General features: G+C 38.4%; 1 protein-coding gene across 5 annotated transcripts in view; it reads right to left on the bottom strand.

Annotated features, from left to right (window-relative positions):
* Positions 1 to 2265: 2265 nt before the first annotated feature.
* Positions 2266 to 21015, bottom strand: part of LOC132828382 (membrane cofactor protein-like) — a 58681-nt gene continuing 39931 nt past the window's right edge. For 4 of the 5 annotated variants that reach the window (XM_060845436.1, XM_060845437.1, XM_060845439.1 and 1 more), the window contains 5 exons: positions 17216 to 17278; positions 10317 to 10346; positions 8095 to 8173; positions 7103 to 7173; positions 2266 to 4522 (listed from right to left, as the gene is read on the bottom strand). In XM_060845436.1, coding sequence (XP_060701419.1) covers positions 7125 to 7173; positions 8095 to 8173; positions 10317 to 10346; positions 17216 to 17278 — 221 coding nt within the window. In that variant the 3' untranslated portion in view covers positions 2266 to 4522; positions 7103 to 7124. The remainder of the gene's footprint in view (positions 4523 to 7102; positions 7174 to 8094; positions 8174 to 10316; positions 10347 to 17215; positions 17279 to 21015) is intronic. The other variant, XM_060845438.1, reaches the window with a different exon arrangement.

The following is a 21015-nucleotide window of genomic DNA, read 5'->3' as shown; positions in this document are numbered from 1 at the left end:
TACTTAACTACACCAGCAACCATCCCGGCACACACAAAGCTGTGTCAGAACACTATTCCAATGAGCCACCGCACACTGCAGCACAAACTTCAGAAAACAGGAGAACCATCTATACAAAGTATTCAAGAACAGATACTCCAAACACAGTCTGCAGATTCCTCAAGAACAAACCACAACAATCAGAAGTGCTAACCACCTTACCATACAAAGTAGTTTCAGAAATGACAGCCAGCCTAAGACCCCTCAGAATCCTAGTAGCACACAAACCCAGCAACACACTCGAAAAAAAAACTTAAAAGACCCAGTATATCCACTGGACAAAAATCAACGCAGTCTACAAAATTCCATGCAAGGACTGCCACAAACACCACGTAGGACAAACAGGAAGAAAGTTAGACACCAGGATACACGAACACCAGCTAACCACAAAAAGACACGACCCTCTCTCCCTCGTAGCCCTACACATTTCGACTGGAACACCACATCTATCCTGGGACAGGCTAAGCAAAGACATGCCAGAGAATTCCTAGAGGCCTGACACTCCAACCACAATGCCATAAACAAACTTAGACCTAGATACCATCTATCAACTTCAGAAAAACAGGAAATGACATCACCACAAACCCCAGGAACCCCAACCAGGACAAACCTAAATAGAAAGCAGAATAGAACAGCTTCGCTTCACTTGGAGGTTGCCACTGATTGTGTTACCTAGCCAGGTAATGAAACGTCTGGATATCAAACCTACACCCTTATTGTGTGTTCTTTGGATTTAGTTCTGGCCTAAGTGGCAAATAGTCTAACTAATAATTTTCTACTGAGATGGTTGCATTCTTTGTAGTGAGTACATCATACAAATTAGCCATGTCCAAAAGCACCCCCAATTACTCAATAGGTGGCTTGCATCAAATTTCTGGCAAGAACCAGCAAGTTTCTCTTCTAGTAGAGTTGGGAAAAGAACTCTTCATTTGTTAAGGTAGGATTAGAAATAATATATACAAACCAGACCATTGAGGGTTAATTAAGGGTCAATTGTCATGTCCAATGAGCAATTGAAGATGTTAAATCTAAAAAGGGAGCTCTTTTACGTAATTGGACTTATATGCACAAATGTCATTGTTAGTAATGATTTGTCCTCATTTCCCTGAAAATCGGTTGAATGTCAGGGTTTGGGGCTTGGCTTTGCCACTCCTCTCCCTTTATAATTGCTGTTTCTTTGTATATAGCTGTAAATGTTAATTGTTTAGTAAACTGCGAATTGTTAATAAAATATAAACATGTAGAGAGAGCTTGGTGGCTCAGTGATTAGCACTGGTGCCTCACAGCAGCAGGGATCCAGGTCTAATTCTACCCTTGGCTGACTTTGTGGCGAGCACTCTTTCAGTATCTATGTGCATTTCCCCCCAAAATCTAAAGTTTTGCAGATAAGTTGAACTGGCAATGATAAATTTCCCATAGTGTCCAGGGATGTGCCTGCGTCCACAGTAGTTCATGCTAATAGATCTACTCACTGGATATTAAAAACATCTCCAAACTAAAGAAAATTATACGCTTAACTGCTTGAATATTCACCATTTGCCAATTAATAGCCATTATATATAAAACAAAAATTTAGATCTCAACCAGTAGTTAGTGGATTCAGTAGGATATAACAAAGTATTGGTAATACCATTTTACTATTTGTTGTAATAGCATCATGTTCACTTTGCAAGTCCATCAAATGCATGGATTTCATTATATGTAGCTAGAGCCATCTAGTAGTCAAAACAATAAAAACAATTGGATTTGCTGTCTGTTACCCAATGGTGCAGGAAGCTGATAAAATGGAGTGCAGTTATTTATCAGAAACAGGATTAAGACTAAAACCTCCAAATAATTCAGAGCTAAAATGTTGTGGAAGCATGGATAATAAAAACACCATGCCTCAAATTATACACAGTAGAGATTAGATTAGGATCGAGAAAACTAAATAAGGTGAATATTTACCATGTGATGGTTGAGGAAGAATGATAGATACAAAGCTTTAGCAGTGCTCAGTTTGATTTCCAATTTCCCCTCAATATTGCTAAATTTAACATGTCATGCAATAGCTAATCAATTGATTGGTTAAGTTAATATCAAATGTTGCAATAAATCCACACCCAGCAGTATCTACTTTAAGCAAAGCTGCAATTCTGTTTGATAGTAACTAGGTAATGGATAGAAATTTTAGAATACAAAGCTGTTCAAGTTTTATTTTAGATACAAGAGCACTCAAGACAGAACTAATCAGAACAAAGCTTCACCACTTTATTAGACAGGTGCTTCAAAGGAACAAAGTGACAGTACAAAGCAGGATATACATGATGGAAATACAGGTAGAGCAAAAAGCTCCAATTTTATTAAGGTTAAGAAATTAGCAATTGGAATATTAATCTGGGTTTTGAAACTGCATTTCCTTTTACACGTTCCTTCAGTATGTGAAAGGATTGGGTTTTTTTTTTAAGGTACACTCTTTGGTCAATTGATCATTCAACTATGAAAGATTAACCAATGTTATGAAATCTTTTTAGAATGACTTTGTACCTTTACCTTAAAACATTTATAGTGCAACATTAACGTAACAGATGGTCACAAGTCCACAGCTGCTCTATTCCTTATCAATAATTACTAGGTTGGCTAGTGATCCAATAAGCATTGATGTGACCTCAAATACAATATATTCAAATAGTCAACCAGCTAGAAAACAGTCCTGGCATTTGAGTGTAAAGCATATTTTCTTTCAGCCTTCAGATGCAAGGTGAAATTTGCAAAATGTCATTAAAATTAAAGACTCGCCTACAAACATGCAGAAAATTTGAAAGTTATTGGACAATCTAATCGAATATCATACAAAAAATAATCCTTCATATTCCTTTTCAAAATAAAGGATTTTGCAAATCATTTGCAACATAAACAACCGATAATCACAACGGCTTCCAGCCAATCTATGTGATACAACTGCAAGGGTCAAAGTATGATCTTTAAAGGTCAACTTCTACATTTTACTTCTTAGATTGATTAATACTTTGTTTGATGTAGAGTTGCTGTAGTTTATCCATGGTGACTGGCAATTAAAAATAGAGGCCTCATTATTCCAGAAATTTTATTGATACCTTTAGTAATCATGCTGAGTTTGATTTAAACAGAGTTCACTTGCCTCTGCTAGAACAGGAGTTATACTAACTTAAGTCTACATGTATCATCAATGCTAGTAAAAGTGAGCAATGTCATCTCACCTTTACAATTCTAGCTCCTGGCAATGATTTTGCTACGTGAAGTTGTTTAATAGTATAACTATGATTATGGCCTCTAAAATGAAGTGTGCAAACTCAGAACATACAAACGTTTCCACTGTATTTCTAAATTTCTTCCAAAAACATCCGATTTCTCAAAGTGGGTATTTGTCTTAATTGGACAAAAACAACTGACTCAACATTTTGAAGTTAAAATCAATCAAGTGTATATTAAAACAATATTTATTCATGTACTCAAGCTCAATTTAGAGATGATTGTTATTGTAGAGTTCTTTTCAACTTGAATGGCAAACCAGTGCCTAAGCTTAGATTCTAGGAAGGAGCACAACTTTGTTATGGAATTTAATTCCTGAAGACTTTAAAGGAATCAAGAGTTGTAGTTAGGAAGATGGTCTCTTCAAATGATAGATGCTGAAATTATAACAGACCTCAAGGAGGTAATGCTTGTTCCTTAAAAATTCAAGAAAAATACTTAAATCAAGGCTGAACTTTTGACAAAATGTTTATTTTTGTTCTGTCTTTCCATAAAGATCTTTAAATAGCTTCTTCAGTGAGATATTCTGATTTTGGTGAATGATGAGAAAATCTATATTTAAGTACTTTTATAGTAAATTTCTAATGTGGGTCATTGTTTAAAAGTGTCAGATATCACATGACACCTGGTTATAGTCCAGATTTTTAAAATTTAGTTTCAAACCAAATGCCATTTGAAATAATCTGGTACCATGTGATATCTGACCTTGTCTACCTCAGTCCAATACTAGCACCTCCACAAAAAAAACTTAAGCAATTGACACTAACAAAAGTACTCAACTGCAATACTCATACCTCTACCACACTTGTCAAGACTAATATCAACTCCATTGCTTCGAAGAAAAGCTTACATCAGCATCAAATGCTTTAAAGTGCAGAATAAAGACAATTGTGATTACAGTAGGAAGAAAATTCAGTAAACTTTAACTGATGAGCAGGAGGAAATTGTGAGAGAGCTCTGTTTAAGGATGGAACATGTTTCCATTAATATTGTTATCGTGACCACATTGCTCATCTAATGCTAATCAGAATGTTTTCATTAAAAGAAAAGAAATTCAGTACAATTTTTTTTTTGTATGTGGGGTAACAGTGTCCATTGTAGATTATACACTAGTGTGAAGATTTGTTCAGGTCCAGTTGCTCCACGGACAAGATTAAGGAAATTAGGACAAGGCAGAAGTAGACATCCCACGTGATGAACCATTCATATTGGCCTGAGAGATGGGCAAGAGAAAAAAAATGTAGATAATTAACAAAAAAAAGTCTTCAATGCAGTACATCTGTAAGATGGTCAAAAAAAGATACACATTGCATCTGACCGCCTCTGAAAATAAACAGAATTAGGAGTTCATTCCCTCTTTGCAAGCTTTCAACCATCATGTTGACTTTGCTTTCAAGAGCAGATCGAATTTCTCTCACCTCACAATTTACACCAATTTTACATTTCTCTTTATCATTAGTAACCCTTTGTCTTTTGCTCTAGGTATTCTCGCCATCAGTTTATTTGCTCCTCCTGCCCCTCAACAGAAAACTTTGCAGCCCCATTCAGTTCTGAAGTTGCACTGGACTGAAAATGTTAAGTCTCTTTCTCCACTGTTGCTATCAGACCAGAGTTTCTCCAGTACTTTCCTTTTGTAATGCCAGTCAACATCTGTTCAATTCAACAGAAGTGTTATTGTATTGAAGGAATTTGCTATATATAATATATATGCTGTTAAGTTCTCTCAAAAAAGTAATGCACATTCTTTGGGACATCTTGTGGTCATTAAAGATGCTGAACAAAAATAATTTTTCTTCCCAACCTTGGGTATAAGGAATGATGGACCACCTTAGTTTTTCTACTATAGTCCTGCAATATCTGAATGTATGTTGATAAAAAAAAGCTTAGTATCATTAAAGAAAATCTTCTGAGGAATTTAAAAGGAATAATGTGGCATGTATCATTATACACTGGAAGTGTATAAACTGGTTTAGGAATGCCCACAGATTGGAGAACCAACTTATTACAGCACATTTTCAAGTTGCAGAGTGGAACTGGAAGGGCAATTCTAGGCCACACCTGCCTTGTAAATCAGCCACACAATCTAAGGTTTCCTGATAATCCATTCACTGCATCTTCAAAATGAATTTTTATCCAAAATAAAGAGATTTACTGAAAGTGATCTTTTCCTTCTAATTTCTCTTCATTGTCCAACCAGTCTACTTGTATAATCTCATTATTCCCATGAGCAGCTTTGCTCAATTAGTCTAGCTATCCAGAGGCAGATCCAGTTTGATTATTCATTTTCCACTCTTGCTTGCTACAAAAAGTCACTTGGGATTATTGACAAACAATGCAAACACCTAGTTTATTTTCTCCACAGCCAACTTTCTTAAAGTCTCCCCTGCCTCTGCCAGGATCACCAAAAGCAGCTGTGCACTTTAGTCAGCATTTCCATTTTCTCTATTACCTCTGCAAACAAAGGGTCTTCCTCACCCTGAACCAGTATCTTGCACAAGCTTTTCCTCCCACCTCTGTTCATGCTCAAGTTCACTTTGCCCATGATTTCCAACTCCTGCTTCACTCATCTATGCCCATGTAATTTGTCTTCTATCGACAGGCTAGTTGTGAATGTAATCCTTTCCCACTCAAAATACTCTTCTCTAAACATAATCAGCCATTACTAAACCCTTTCCTCAAAGTACTTCAAATCCATGCACACCTTTTTCACCATTCCACAGTTAAAGTCATTGATTTAATAGAGGTTAAATCCAATTCAAAAGTTCTGAAGTACACCTCACTGAGACTAAAATAAAAGCAAATTACTGCAGATGCTGGAATCTAAAACTAAAAGAGAAAATGCTGGAAAATCTCAGCAGGTCTGGCAGCATCTGGAGGGAGAAAAGAGAACATGTTGTTTTGAGTCTAACTCACCTTTTGTCAAAGGATCAGTTAGACTCGAAATGTCAGCTCTTTTCTCTCCTTACAGATGCTGCCAAACTGCTGAGATTTTCCAGTATTCTCTCTTTTGGTCACTAACAGACTATCCCTTTGGTCCTACTGCAGCTGTTGATTTGCCAATGCTTTATCTCTATTCCTTTTTGCCCAAGCCAATCCAGAAGTCATCAGCTTTTTTTAAAATCACCTCTAAGAGTGTTGTTGACTATGCTTGTACAATCTTGTTACTGGGTAGTATCATGGAGATGTAATAGCTTCCATATATAACATGGACATTTAGCATTGCTGCCTCTTGAAATCTTCTGCTACTTTTGTATGCTGTCAACTGCTTGTAGTTAGTTATGAATGAATTTCAATTTCCAATAGATAAACAGTAGAATTGCCAAAACATTCCCTCAGTTACCAAAGCAATCTTTTTTTTGCAATCTTACACCAACAATCTAATTCTTTCAATGAGATTGAGATCAGTTAAGTTTTCAGAACTGTGAATTGAATTATCAAGTCCAAGAATCTTCCCTGAACTTGTTTTAAAGTAATCTGCCCAAATAACTTTGTCATGTTAAAAGGTTCCATGTCAAAATACCAGAGAGAGTTTGCTCTCATTTCTTCAAAGAATTTCAGTTAAATATAATCCCCATTTTTAACAACATTTAGATCAATGTAGGTTTTTAATGTTCCCCATCTCTCCTACATCCAACATAACAGCTCATGTCAGGAATTCACAGATGATCCTCAATCTATACAAAATAAGCTAGAACAATAACCTGAATATGTCCAAATATAAAAACACCTAAACACTGTACTACAACAATTCTGAAGAGACTGAAAGTAGTTTGAAGACTTGTAAAATTTATACCTTTCTAAGTTTTAGTTAGGGGTCAGCGTAATTGGACTTCATGAACAACTTTCTCAGGAGTGGTATATTGTCTGGAATGGTAATATGACAAGCAAAAATGAGATAATAATGGGATAGAAAAACAATTGTTTAATATTTCAACAGAATTAACACTCAAAGCACAGAAATCATGGACAAATGAACATTTGCAATTGTCAGCACTACTTGGAGTAACTAAATTCAATTTCACTTGGAAGAACTACACATCGTACATCCATATTCAGAAATAGATCACCTACATGCAAAAAGCTATGATACTCAATAATCCCCTACATATACTTTGAAGGGAAGCAGAGAAAAAGTTGTCTTGCTTCACACAAATCATTTTAAGAGTTAACAGAGTTAAGACTATTTTCTGCATCCTTTTACCCCAAAGTTGATACAAAAAGCTTCAAATATTTTTAAAAAAAGAATGGCAACTGGGACACAGACAGGAAAGAAAAAAAACTGCATTTAAAAGATGCCTCCCAAATACAGGACTCCCATGGCACTTCACAGCTGGTGAAACTTCCCAGTTGTCATACAAGAATTTAGGTTGAATTATTACAAGAAACGCTCAACTGATTTTTTTTTTGTTGTGAAAAGGGGAGACCTATAACCTTGAAACTACCTATGCAAGGGGATGGCAGGCAAAGTATTCTGCAGTTTGACCTCTTTCATATTAAAACAAGAATCTATTCCACTATCCACCCCACACAAAACAGATAAGAATGTATGGCCCAACCAACACATGAGCAGTAATGTGATTGCCCCTTCCCATTGAGGGTTACATACATTTTAGAATTATTTTTCCAAAGCCCTTTTTATTCTGTAAACGAAGCAGCTTCCAACACAAAAGTGAAATAATGGAAGAGAGGAACAGTATATGGGGAAAGAAAAAACAGACACTATGCAATGTGTTTATAACCCATCAGCCCCAATGGTAATTCAATAAATATTGAAAGTGGCCTTACCCTTCTTTTTTCTTAGACCACCTTTTAACAATGACGACGATGATGACGACACCAGCAACAACAACAACGATACTAATTCCTTAAAAATACACGAGATAACAGTTGAAATAAGAAAAATCAATCCCAGTACAAAAAATCTCAATTGAAATACTTAATCTGGAAGACATTTCCATCAATTGTCAGCAGTCTCAATTGATTTTGGCTTGTTTCTCATGAAGCACAATCAAACATTTAATAATGACAAAACATTAAGAATAGTATTTCCATATCTTTGTTCTCCATTTTAAAATGTATTCATAGCACCAAATTAAAATCAAACTGGACAAAGTGGTCTTCCATTCCTTGATCAAAGAATGACATTGCACAGAAGGCATCTGGGCCATTGTGACTGCACCAACTCTGACAGTTATCCCAGTGGAATCACTCCACTGCATCTTGCCCCAATTAAGTGTTTAAAAATTTTGTTCTTTGAGGATTGCACTCCAGATTATAATTTGCACAGAAAATTTCTCTTCAATTTGCCTACCACTCTTTAGTCAATTACTTTTGCTTTTTATGTTCTTTCATGGGAAATCAGCATCTGTTGCCTATTCTTAATTGCCCTTCAGGTGATGGTGGTAAGCTACCTTCTTGAACCACGCAGTCCATTTGGTCAATGTTGTTGTCAATGATAGTGAAGATTGGTGATTTAGTTCCATGTCAAGATAGAGAGAGACTTAAAGTAAAACTTGCAAGTGGCATTCCTATGCATCCACTGCCCTTCTAGGTATGGGTCATGGGTTTGTAAGAATAATTGACTTGTTACAACAGTACATCTTATATACGCTGTACACTGCTGCCAGCATGCACTAGTAGTGAACAAGACACCGATCAAATAAGCCGTTTCAAGCCTCTTGCTTGGTTGGGTTATGGACTAGGCCAGACCACTCAAACAGTAAGCAGTCAGCCCAGACCATAACTTTGCAATTTGTTTTGGTTAAGTGTACAGTGAAAATTACCCAGAGTAAGTTAGCTAGGTTGACTAGGTTTTAAAAACAGACAAAAATTTATTCAGAAATTTACATAATGAAACACAAAGTAAAGAACCCCTACAGAACTCTGCCTATTCAAATTAGAGTTAATTATGCTGTTCCAAATATATACAAGTCTCAATAAGTAAAGCCCTTTAAAAACGTTGAAAAGTGGAACAAATGCTTACAAGTTGAAATTAAGAGGGCAGTGTGTTTAGCAACCTGTTTCCACATAGCCAACAGGTAAACTCCCTAACTAGTTCTGGACTGATCTGCTCAGAGTGGCCACGCCCCCTTAACAGGTTACTTCTAAAAACCTAAAAGCTTTGGTCTAAAGTCTCATCCGTTAACCTATAAACAGAAAAGGCCTCTTAATATTCTTTTATCTCTGTACCAAACCCAGCCATTTCAGTGTTTTATGACCCCTCTGAAAAATAAAATCAAGGAGACAGTATCCTTGAGAAAAGGAACAGCTTTTAAACAAAAAAGGACCAGCTTTGACAGGAGTGCAATTCCAACATCATAAAAGTAAAAATCCATAATACTCCTGATGAGTGCCTTGCAAACTGAAGAATCAAGGAATCACATGCCAGGTTACTCAAGAATTCTCAATTGGTTTAGCCAAGTGTCCAGTTTTGACAAGAGTCCATAAGACAAAATATGAACATCTATTCTTTCTGCATGTTCCTTGTCCAGTTGAGGGTCTGTAGCATTTACTGTTTTAGAGTATCACAGCTGTAGTTATTATTTGCAAATATTCATTGTTAGCTTCAGCTGTGATTTTTACACTTTGAATGTTATTTATTGTAAATTTTGGTTTCTCGTTTGAGTTAGGTGGGGTGTCCAAAGTTAATTAATTTGCAAGTATTTCTGCAACTGTGGCAATTTCATCAGTTTTTGAAGTCAATTTTTTTTTAAAAAAGGCTTTGCATTCCAGCAAAGTAAGTAATTGAGCCTTAGAGTTTGGTTTGCAACTTTAATTCTTTTAGCCCGAACAATTCCAAATTCACAGCAGTGTGGTTCTCAGAATGGTCAGCTATAATGGTCGGGTCGGGTCAGCCACTCAGTGCTAGAGCAACTAGACATTAACAAATGGTGACAAGTGATGCCCACAAACCATAAATAAAACTACACAGATTTTTAAAAAAAACAAACTGATGAGTTAGTAAACCTGACAACAACTAAAGTGCAGGACTTAAGTTTCCAACTTACCAACAATTGCTCCTGTACTTAGTGTCGGTGCTGCAATAAGATCGACAAAAAAGGAACATTTAAAGTTGATAATAAAAGTTATTAAAAACACAACATTGCACAGCAATTCTTCAAATCATAATTATCCTTCTGGTTAACAGAACAGTTTTTATTCAGCCAGCACAATAGGTTTGAAAGAACAACTAGTCATAAGTTGGAAGGGATCAGTACTACACATATTGACACAGCAGTTTTTAAAGTTTGCTTCCATATATAAATTCAAACAAAGTCTAAGTTACAACATTTGAACCTTGATCTAAATGCATTCCTTTGGATGCAAACTGAACTAACTTATGTTACCATATTTGCTGTAGTTTTCCCTAAAAGGTCCGGCTTCACGGATCTTGTTGCAGCATCCATTAAAAATACTGTTCCACATTCCTAGAATTCATTAGGGATCCAGAACTAAGGGTCGCAATTTAAAAAAGAAACAGGGCAAGCCATTTACGACTGCAGTGAGGAGAAATTTCTTCATCCAAAGTGGTGAATCTGGGGAATTTTCTGCCTTAGAAAGCAAGTGAGACCTTTTCAAGCGAGAGGGTTTAAGATACACTTCTTAGGACTGAAGGAATCAAATGGGTATGAAAAGAAAGTGGGAATAGGCTAAACATGATCATACTGACTAGGGGAACAAGCTCAAAAAAGAATGAATTGTCTACTTCTCCTATTTTGTACTTTTTAATACATCTTACACTACATACAGATCAAGACCCTGCTAAAAAGGTTCTTTGAAAGTTGGCATGGGAATTGGAGTCACGGGTGTTATGGCACAGGTGCAGACTATTTGGTGCTTCAAGTTTGCATGGTGTCTTCCAGTAAGGGTATGGTCAGTGTGCAGGAGATAGAAACCAAGGCTGACTGAATATATCTGGGACATTGGTTCAGAGGGAACAAGAGGTGTTTCAAGCAAGTTTTACCAAGAGCTGAGTGGATATTTGGCGAAGGATAGGGAGGTGCTTTCTAACTACCTATCAGTACATTAAGAAACTATTAAAAGGACTGCCCTTAAATTACTCAGTTATTCTTGAATGTAACTGAAACACCACGATTAAGGAAAAATCAAGTATAATAAAACAATACATAATAAGTAATCCAATGCAAAATAGGAGGAAGACAAGACATGGCAGTGCAACTCAGTCAGGTAGAATGTATGGTCTATAATAGATGGAAAGTTATAGGCCCAAATGGTATTCTAGATTGATGACAGTTATAGGCATAGAATCAGAATTGTACAGCACGGAAACAGACTCGAGTCAACTCATCCATGCCAACCAAATATCCTAAATTAATCTAGTCCCATTTGCCAACATCTGGCCCAAATCCTTCTAAACCTTTCAGGTACCTTTTAAATATTGTCATCATACCATTGAACCTGGCAGTTCATTCCATACACACACGTGTCTGCATGGAAAAAACATTTCCCCTTAGGTCCTTTTGAATTTTGCCCCACTCACCTTAAACACATGCCCTCTATGTTTGGACTCCCCCATACCAGGGAAAATATCTTGTCTATGCACCCTCATGATTTTATAAATCTAAGGTCACCCCTCAGCCTCTGATTCAACAAAAATAGCCTCAGTCTATTCAGCCTTTCCCTACAACTCAAACCCTCTACCTCGTTAGAATTTTATAGGTTTTTAAAGAAGATCACTCCTCAAATCCCAAGTGAACATTATCCCTGACCAACCCAGTCACTTCATCTGTCAGTCCTACCATTCCCAGGAAAAGTGGTCTTTGCTGTACTCCCTCCATAGCCAGAGCATCATTCCTCATACAGTAGCCCACAAAACTGTGCATACAATCCTCCTGACATGGTCTCACCAATTACACAGAGCCTGCATTCATTGGGAGTTGAGAATGTTGTTTGTAATAACAAATAAAATGATCTGGAAGAGAATGTAGGTGCCCTGATTAGTAAGTTTGCAGACAACAGATTGAGAGAGCTCCAGATTGTGAGAATACAGCAGGATTATAGATAGGCTGGAGACTTGGGCAGAGAAACAGCAGATGGACTTAACATGCAGGTAGACTGGGAGAATCAGGATGGTATTGGACCTCACAAAAGAGACTTTGTGGAGTGCCTCAGAGATGGATTCTTAGAGCAGCTGTATGAATCAGAATTGGTCAGGGACCTCGAAGTGAAGGAGCCATTGGGAAGCAGTAACCATAATACAATAAGTTTCAACCTGCAATTTGAGGGGGAGAGGGTATAGTCGGAAGTGACAGTACTTCTGTTGAATAAAGGGAACTATGGAGCTATGAGGGAGGAGCTGGCCAAAGTTCAATGGTGCAATACCTTAGCAGGGATGACCATGGTGGAACAATGGCAGGTATTTGTGTATAATGCAGAAGTTGAAGATCAGTTCATTCCTAAAAGGAAGGTAGATCCCAGGAGGAGGCATGGGCAGCTGTGGATGACAAGGGAAGTTAAGAAACATATAAAGTTGGGAGAGAAAAAGTATAACATAGCAAAGATAAGTGGGAAAACAGAGGACTGGGAAGCTTTTCAAGAGCAACAGAGGATTACTAAGAAGGAAATACGCAGAGGGAAAATGAGGTACGAAGGTAAACTGGCCAATAATATAAAGGAGGATGGTAAAAGCTTTTTCAAGTATGTGCAAGGCAAAAAAATGGTTAGGACTAAAATTGGGCCCTTGAAGACAGAAACAGGGGAATATATTACAGGGAACAAAGAAATGGCAGAAGAATTAAATGGGTACTTCAGATCTGTGTTCACTGGGGAAGACACAAGCAATCTCCCTGAGGTAACAGTGACTGAAGGACCTGAACTTAAGGGAATCTGTATTTGCCAGGATTTGGTGTTGGAGAGACTGTTGGGTCTAAAAGTTGATAAGTCCCCAGGGCCTGATGGTCTACATCCCAGGGTACTGAAGGTGGTGACTCGCGAAATCGTGGCTGCATTGGTGATGATTTTCCAGAATTCGATAGATTCAGGATCGGTACCTGAGGATTGGAGAGTGGCTCATGTTGTACCACTTTTTAAGAAAGGTGGGAGAGAGAAAGCAGGAAATTATAGACCAGTTAGTCTGACCTCAGTGGTGGGAAAGATGCTGGAGTTTATTATAAAAGGATGAGATTACGGCACATCTGGATAGTAGTAACAGGATAGGACAGGGTCAGCATGGATTTATGAAAGGGAAATTGTGCTCGACTAATCTTCTGGAGTTTTGAGGATGTAACTCTGAAGATGGACGAGGGAGATCCAGTAGATGTAGTGTACCTGGACTTTCAGAAAGCTTTTGATAAAGTTCCACATAGGTGGTTAGTGAGTAAACTTAGGGCGCATGGTATTGGGGGCAAAGTACTAGATTGGATTGAAAATTGGTTGGCTGATAGGAAACAAAGGGTAGTGATAAATGGCTCCATTTCGGAATGGCAGGCAGTCACCAGTGGGGTACCGCAAGGATCCGTGCTGGGACCGCAGCTTTTTACAATATATGTTAATGATATAGAAGATGGTATCAGCAATAACATTAGTAAATTTGCTGATGATACAAAGCTGGGTGGCAGGGTGAAATGTGATGAGGATGTTAGGAGATTACAGGGTGACCTGGACAAGTTAGGTGAGTGGGCAGATGCAGTTTAATGTGGGTAAGTGTATGGCTATCCACTTTGGTGGCAAGAACAGGAAGGCAGATTACTACCTCAATGGAATTAATTTAGGTAAAAGGGGCAGTACAGAGAGATCTGGGTGTTCTTGTACACCAGTCAATGAAGGTAAGCATGCAGGAACAGCAGGTAGTGAAGAAAGCTAATAGCATGCTGGCCTTCATAACAAGAGAGAGATTGAGTATAGAAGCAAAGAGGTGCTTCTGCAGCTGTACAGGGCCCTGGTGAGACCAGACCTGGGGTACTGTGTGCAGTTCTGGTCGCCAAATTTGAGGAAAGACATTCTGACAATTGAGGGAGTGCAGCGTAGGTTCGAGATCAATTCCTGGAATGGAGGGATTACCTTACACTGAAAGACTGAAACGACTGGGCTTGTATACCCTTGAGTTTAGAAGACTGAAAGGGGATCTGATCGAGACGTATAAGATTATGAAAGGATTGGACACTGGCAGCAGGAAACATGTTTCTGCTGATGGGTGAGTGCCGAACCAGAGGACACAGCTTAAAAATACGGGGTAGACCATTTAGGACAGAGACGAGGAGAAACTTCTTCACCCAGAGTGTGGTGGCTGTGTGGAATGCTCTGCCCCAGAGGACAGTGGAGGCCCAGTCTCTGGATTCATTTAAGAAAGAGTTGGATAGAGCTCTCAAAGATAGTGGAATCAAGGGTTATGGAGATAAGGCAGGGAGCGGATACTGATTAGGAATGATCAGCCATGATCATATTGAATGGTGATGCAGGCTCGAAGGGCTGAATGGCCTACTCCTGCACCTATTGTCTATTGACTTTAACCCAGACAAATGAGGTGATGGATTTGGAAGGTCTACATCTGGAAGGACATTTACATTAAATGGCAGAACCCTTGGCAGGCATCAACATACAAAGGGATCTTTGAATATAAATCCACAGTTCCCTGAAAGTGGCAACACAAATGAATAAAAAAAAAAGGTGGTCAAGACGGTCTATGGTGTGCTTGCCTTCATCAGTTATGGCACAGATCTTAAAAATTGTCACACTGCAGCTGTATAGAACTTTTGTAAGGCTGCATTTGAAATACTGTATATTGTTTGGGTCGCAACACTACCAGAATGGCGTAGAAGCTTTGGAGAGGGTACAGAAACATTTTACTAGGATGTTGCCTGGTTTCACTTGACCAAAAAGGAGGAGATGAATCCTGATAGAAGTCTACAAAATCACAAGAGGCCTGGACAGAATAAACAGATGGAGTCTGTCTCCCAGGGCTAAAATACCAATCAGGGGTCACGAATCCAAGGTAAAAAGGGCTTAACAGGAGATGCGAGAGGCAAGTTTCTTTTTTGTTACACAGAGCATTAAGCACCCAGGATACACAAAATGAAGCAGGGCAGACAGGCATAACAATAATATCTAAGAGACACCCTTGACAGACAGACAGAGTCATGGACTTGGAAACAGACCCTTCGGTCCATCTCCATGCCAACCAGATAGCCTAAACTGAGCTCATCCTATTTGCCAGTATTTGGCCCATATCCCTCTAAATCTTTCCTATTCATATATCCATCCAGATGTCTTTCAAACACTGCAACACCACCAAACTCCGCCACCTCCCCCAGCAGCCTGCCCCTACATATGTGCCAGTGCAGAAAAAGCTGCTTCTCAGGTCCTCCTCAAACCTTTCCCCATTCACCCTAAACCCAAACCCACCCGTTTTGGACAAGTACAGGTTCTGTTTCAGCTGCAGAAGCTTCATCTGGGTCACAAGAGTGTTGCATGGAGTGCTTATGCAAAGAGGTGGTTGCATTGCAATATAAAGGCCTGGGAGGTGGGAAGGAAATAACCAACATCCAGAAAATGCCAAGAGAAGCAGGCAGATGTGCAGGAGTCCCCAGAGGTCCTGTTCACAAAATCAGTTGTGTTTTGGAGGCTAATTAAGGTGTTACTTCCTTAAGGGAGTGCGGTCAGACCACATTAGATGAATCTTGAGCAGCTCAGTTGTACAGGAGGGAAGGAAGACCAAGTCACAGGGGATTTATCAATTTGGACAGACTGGTACTAATGAGACTCCAAGATGGCATTTGTCCTTGGTATAGTAGAACTGTCTTATGAGAAGTTGGGCAATCTATGCTTGTATTCACTAGAGTTTAGGAGAATGAATGAGTGTTGATCTCATTCAAACCTACAAAAACAGAAGAGATAGGTAGACATTCTGGTTGGAGAGTGTAGAATCCTGAGCACAATTAAGAAAAAAAAATGGGAATGGCACTTGTTTTAAGATTAAACAGTTCTTTTCCTCAAGGGTTGTGAACATTCAGAATTCTTTACCATGGAGGGCTCAGTCTTGGAGAATGTGTAAAAAGGTAGAGGTTGATTTTGATTTATCAACAGTGCACAGCATTATGGAAATGAAGTTGATGAGAGTCACTGAAGAGTTTGAACAGCCATGATTGTATGGAATGCTGAGGCAGGCTCGACATGGTTTACTCCTCTTCCCAATTTCTCTGATGAAACTTCAACTGATTTATCAAGAACGACCAGCAGATCTTAAATTACAACTGCAACAACCACCTGAACTTAGAAACCAGTTCTACAGCCCAAAGGGAATTCAAATGGATGCAGCTGCAAAGGCATTTCAGTTGTGGGAACAGTGTGATGAAAAGTAAAAACAAACTGGAGAAATTTGGACAAATTATAAAAATTAGTGAAAGATCCAAAAAGGGATTACTTCAAAGGAAGACTCCAAAGCATGCCATAAAAGAGTTTAGCAGAATGAATGAGTGATGATCTCATTGAAAACTACAAAACAGTTTAGAGATAGGAGTCCAGAGTCACAGACACAATTTAACAAAGAGGGGGATGGTATTTAGTTTTAAGATGAAGTTTGTTAATTGAAACCTTTGGAATTCTCTACCACAGGGCACAATCTTGCAGTCTGAGATAAATAGTAAAAAAGTCAAATTTTCCTTTAAAGCCAAAAAACAATTGGCTTTGCAGAATTGCAGAAAAGTATTCAATAAAAAGAGATACAATTTTAAGACAGGAGTCTACAATAGTTTTTTCTATTCGATACTTCCATGAGAAATGTGAATGAAGTGCCAGACTCCTTTAAAAGCAATCACTAAAAACAATTTGCATTCCGCATGATGGCAGTGCAAATATGCACTAAAATATAGAAAATTGTTACAGCCATTTCGTAAGTTCTAGTTAGATATGAAACCAAGAATACTCCGTTAAGTTCTGGAAACAGACTTACTTTCATCAGTAGGCTTGATCGTAACATTGGCCCAAGATTTAGTCGGAACAGTGGTCAAAGCAGCTGGATGACAAAGGAAAAATTAGTGTTCAAAAAGGATATGTTAAAAGAAAACTGTGCTAAAAAAGGAACAAAGAAATTGAGGGTTAAGACACAGACACTTGCCGGTCACACAAATTACTCTATTGTTTCAGAGTTTCATTATAGTCAGATGTACAATATGAAATAGATCCTTGGTCCAATTCAACAGGTTGACTTGATACTCCAATCTAGCCCCACTTGTCAGCATTTAGCAGAAATCCACCTAAACCCTTCATATACCCATCCAGGTGCCTTTTGAATGTTGCAATTGTACCAGCCTCCACCACTTCCTCTGGCAGCTCCCTCTGCATGGAAAAGCTGCCCTCTGGTTTTTATTTAAATCTTTCCCTGCTCATGTTAAACCTATGCCCTCGAGTTTTAGGCTCTCATGCCTGGGGAAAAGACCATGGCTATTCACAGTATCCATGCCCCTCAATTTTATAAATCTCTGTAAAGTCACCCTTCAGCCTCTGATCCTCTCGGGAAAAACAGCCCCCACATATTCAACCTCTCCCTAAAGCTCAAATCCTCTTATCCTGGCAACATCCTTTAAACCTTTTCTGAACCCTTTCAAATTTCACAACATTGTTTGTGTTCAGGAACTACTCATGAGAATGTAACACGAGTGAGTGAGTGAGCAGGTTGGTTTCCTAACTTCTCCAGAAATCAACTTTGTTTATATTATGCCACAAGTACTTTGTCATGGACTGATTTTTTTTTAAAATTACTCTGAAGGAGCAGTAAACAGACTAAAGTCATCACGATGTACAAGAACCACCCAATGAATCAAAAGGTTAAACTGGATACTTGAGTTTTAAGATGTGAGAAAGCTCATGGAAATTATAAAATAATGAAGTACTTGCTTTCAATATTGTATTAAAACTCTTTAGTACACTGAGCAATGTTTAGAGAGGACTTACACAAAAATCATACTTGCTTTTTCTTTCTCGCCTAATATGAATGATGAATTAACAACCAAACTCACTGATGCAATCAATAACTGATTCAAGGTTGTTAAGGAGGCATTTGGTGTGTTAACATTTATTAGTAGGGGTATCAAGTTTCGGAATCATGAGGTCATGCCAAAGCTGGCCAAAACTCTGGTGCGGCCACACGGAGCATTGTGCACAGTTCTGGTCACTGCATTTCTGGTCTCCTTCCTAGCAGAAAGATGTTGTGAAACTTGAAAGGGTTCAGAAAAGATTTACAAGAATGTTGCCGGAGTTGGAGGATTTGAGCTATAGGAAGAGGTCGAATAATCTGGTGCTGTTTTCCCTGGAATGGAGGCTGAGGGGTGACATTATAGAAGTTTACAAAATTATGAGGCGCATGGATAGGGTAAGTAGACAAAGTCTTTTCCCTGGGTTGGGAGAGTCCAGAACTAGAGGGCATAAGTTTAGGGTGAGAGGGGAAAGATATAAAAGAGACCTATGGGTCAACTTTTTCACACAGTGGTACGGGTATGGAATGAGCTGCCAGAGGAAGTGATGCAGGCTGATATAATTGCAACATTTAAGTAGTATTTGGATGGGTACATGAATAGGAAGGGTTTGGAAGGATATGGGCCAGCTACTGGCAGGTGGGACTAGATTGGGTCGGGATATCTGGTCGGCATGGACGTGTTGGACCGATGGGTCCGTTTCCATGCCGTACATTTTTATGATTATGAAAGAAAGATTGAGGGACTGGAGGCTGTTTTCATTCGAGAGAAGGTTGAGAGGTGACTTAATTGAGACATGCAAGATAATCAGAAGGTTAGATCAAGTAGATAAATCAGAGCTTTTTTCTTCAGATGGTGATGGACGGCATGAGGGGGCATAGCTTTAAAATGAGAGGGATAGATATAGGACAGATGTCAGAGGTAGTTTCTTTACTCAATATTAGGGGCGTGGAATGCACTGCTTGCAACAGTTATAGATTCGCCAACTTTACAGGCATTTAAATGGTCGTTGGATAGGCATATGGATGAGAATGGAATAGTATAGGTTTGATGGACTTCAGATTGCACCACCCTGTGAAACACAGAGGCCTGAAGGACCAGAAAGTAGATCCCAGACAATTTTTTTTCCTCCTCCCCAAGGAGGTGTTTTAAAGCCAATTATAGAGTAACCACATCTCCAATAAAGCAGGTAACTTGTCACTGGCCACCTGGGTGTTTTCCTATCTTCCTGGTGGTGGAAATTGAATAAGAATTCGTGTCTCTCAACTGCACACACACACCATAGGTGCTGGGGAAAAATAAGCACTACCGCAGTTAGGTGGTAGTGTGGGGTTAATGGGGGAAAAGAAAAAAAACAGGTAACCTTCAGCCTAAATCTTCGGATCTACATAACAAGCACAATAAACAGATATTACATTTAATCATCAGAAAGCTCTAGAAGATTGTGCTAATGGGGCAATGCTTAATGAATTATACAAATGAAGACAGCTTACGAATAGAAAACTAAATTTTCATAAATTTAATTAAATAGTTTTCCTAACCAGTTTAGGTAACCTAAAAAAAAGTGTCAAAATAAAACTCATGGAATAACTGCAGGAAAAGTTAGTCTTCGATTTTGTGAATATAAGGCGCAAATCTTAGGTTAGGTGCTGGTCATCTTATATTGATTGATGCAATTGTGACAAAATATGTACATCTAAGTACAATATATGTAATGGCAGAATCTACCCTACTAATTAGGGAAAAAACAATTTAAAGGGCTCCAAATTAAACACTTCAGGGTAATAAACAGAATTGCTACACTGAAGTTAATTTTCTAGGACATTAAACAGGTAGATTTACTGGATAATTGGAACTATGCATATTTATACATAAAAATTAGCTGATCAGGTTTCATTCCAATTTTTAAAATCTTCACTTTACCCATTGTAAAGAAAAAAACTCTTCCCATGGGCTGTGAATACGAGAGGTTGAGTACAGAGAGTCTAACTCAATAGAGTTAAGAATGAGAGGCAACCTCATTCCATACCCCAAATTCTCTTGGTACAACAATCCAGAGCAGATTTGCTAAGTGCACTTTGGGTGACAAACATAGGGTGTACGCTTCATTTTTAACGAACTGTACAGTTACAGGAATTCCGATTATTTGCTTACTTCAACAAGGGATGCATAATGCTGCACATACGATCCAATAATTCAACTTGTACATTGAACATTTCTTACCCAGAAAAACAAACAAATCCAAAATGAAGCAAGAAATCCAAATGCTAGAAATTGGAAATAAAAGTTGCTGGAGAAACTCAGATCTATAAGCAAATGTGGAGAGAAAGCAGATTTAAAGTTTTGGGGACAGTTTTTCAGAACTGCTCAGAAGAGGAGTTACTGACCTGAAACTCATCTCCATAGATGCTGCCAGACTTGGAGTTTTTCTAGCAATTTGTTTTTGTTAGAAAGAAACCCAATTCTGGTAACTGACGATTTGCTTAAACTACTTTCACACAGTTTTAACTGATCATTCTCATGTAACTGACATAAGTATTGCCATCAATACAACAGCAGCCTTAGTAAGCTTTGAACAAGGGGATGATGCAGTTCATTCAAAGTAACTCATGCACTACAGCATTGCTACATAGCAAAACTGATATTTGCATATCAAGAACATTTCCCTGACTGACCTTACCATTTTACACATTGGTCTCTGGAAATCAAGTGATCAATACAGACCAGGTTTTCTTTTTAAAAAAGAAAAGAAATGCTTTAACGACCATAATCTGTACAT

Source organism: Hemiscyllium ocellatum, chromosome 26 (assembly GCF_020745735.1).
Source record: "Hemiscyllium ocellatum isolate sHemOce1 chromosome 26, sHemOce1.pat.X.cur, whole genome shotgun sequence".
Classification (NCBI taxonomy): Eukaryota; Metazoa; Chordata; class Chondrichthyes; order Orectolobiformes; family Hemiscylliidae; genus Hemiscyllium; species Hemiscyllium ocellatum.
The sequence above is the reverse complement of the archived record's forward strand: the minus strand, read 5'-3'. Positions and strand labels throughout refer to the sequence as shown.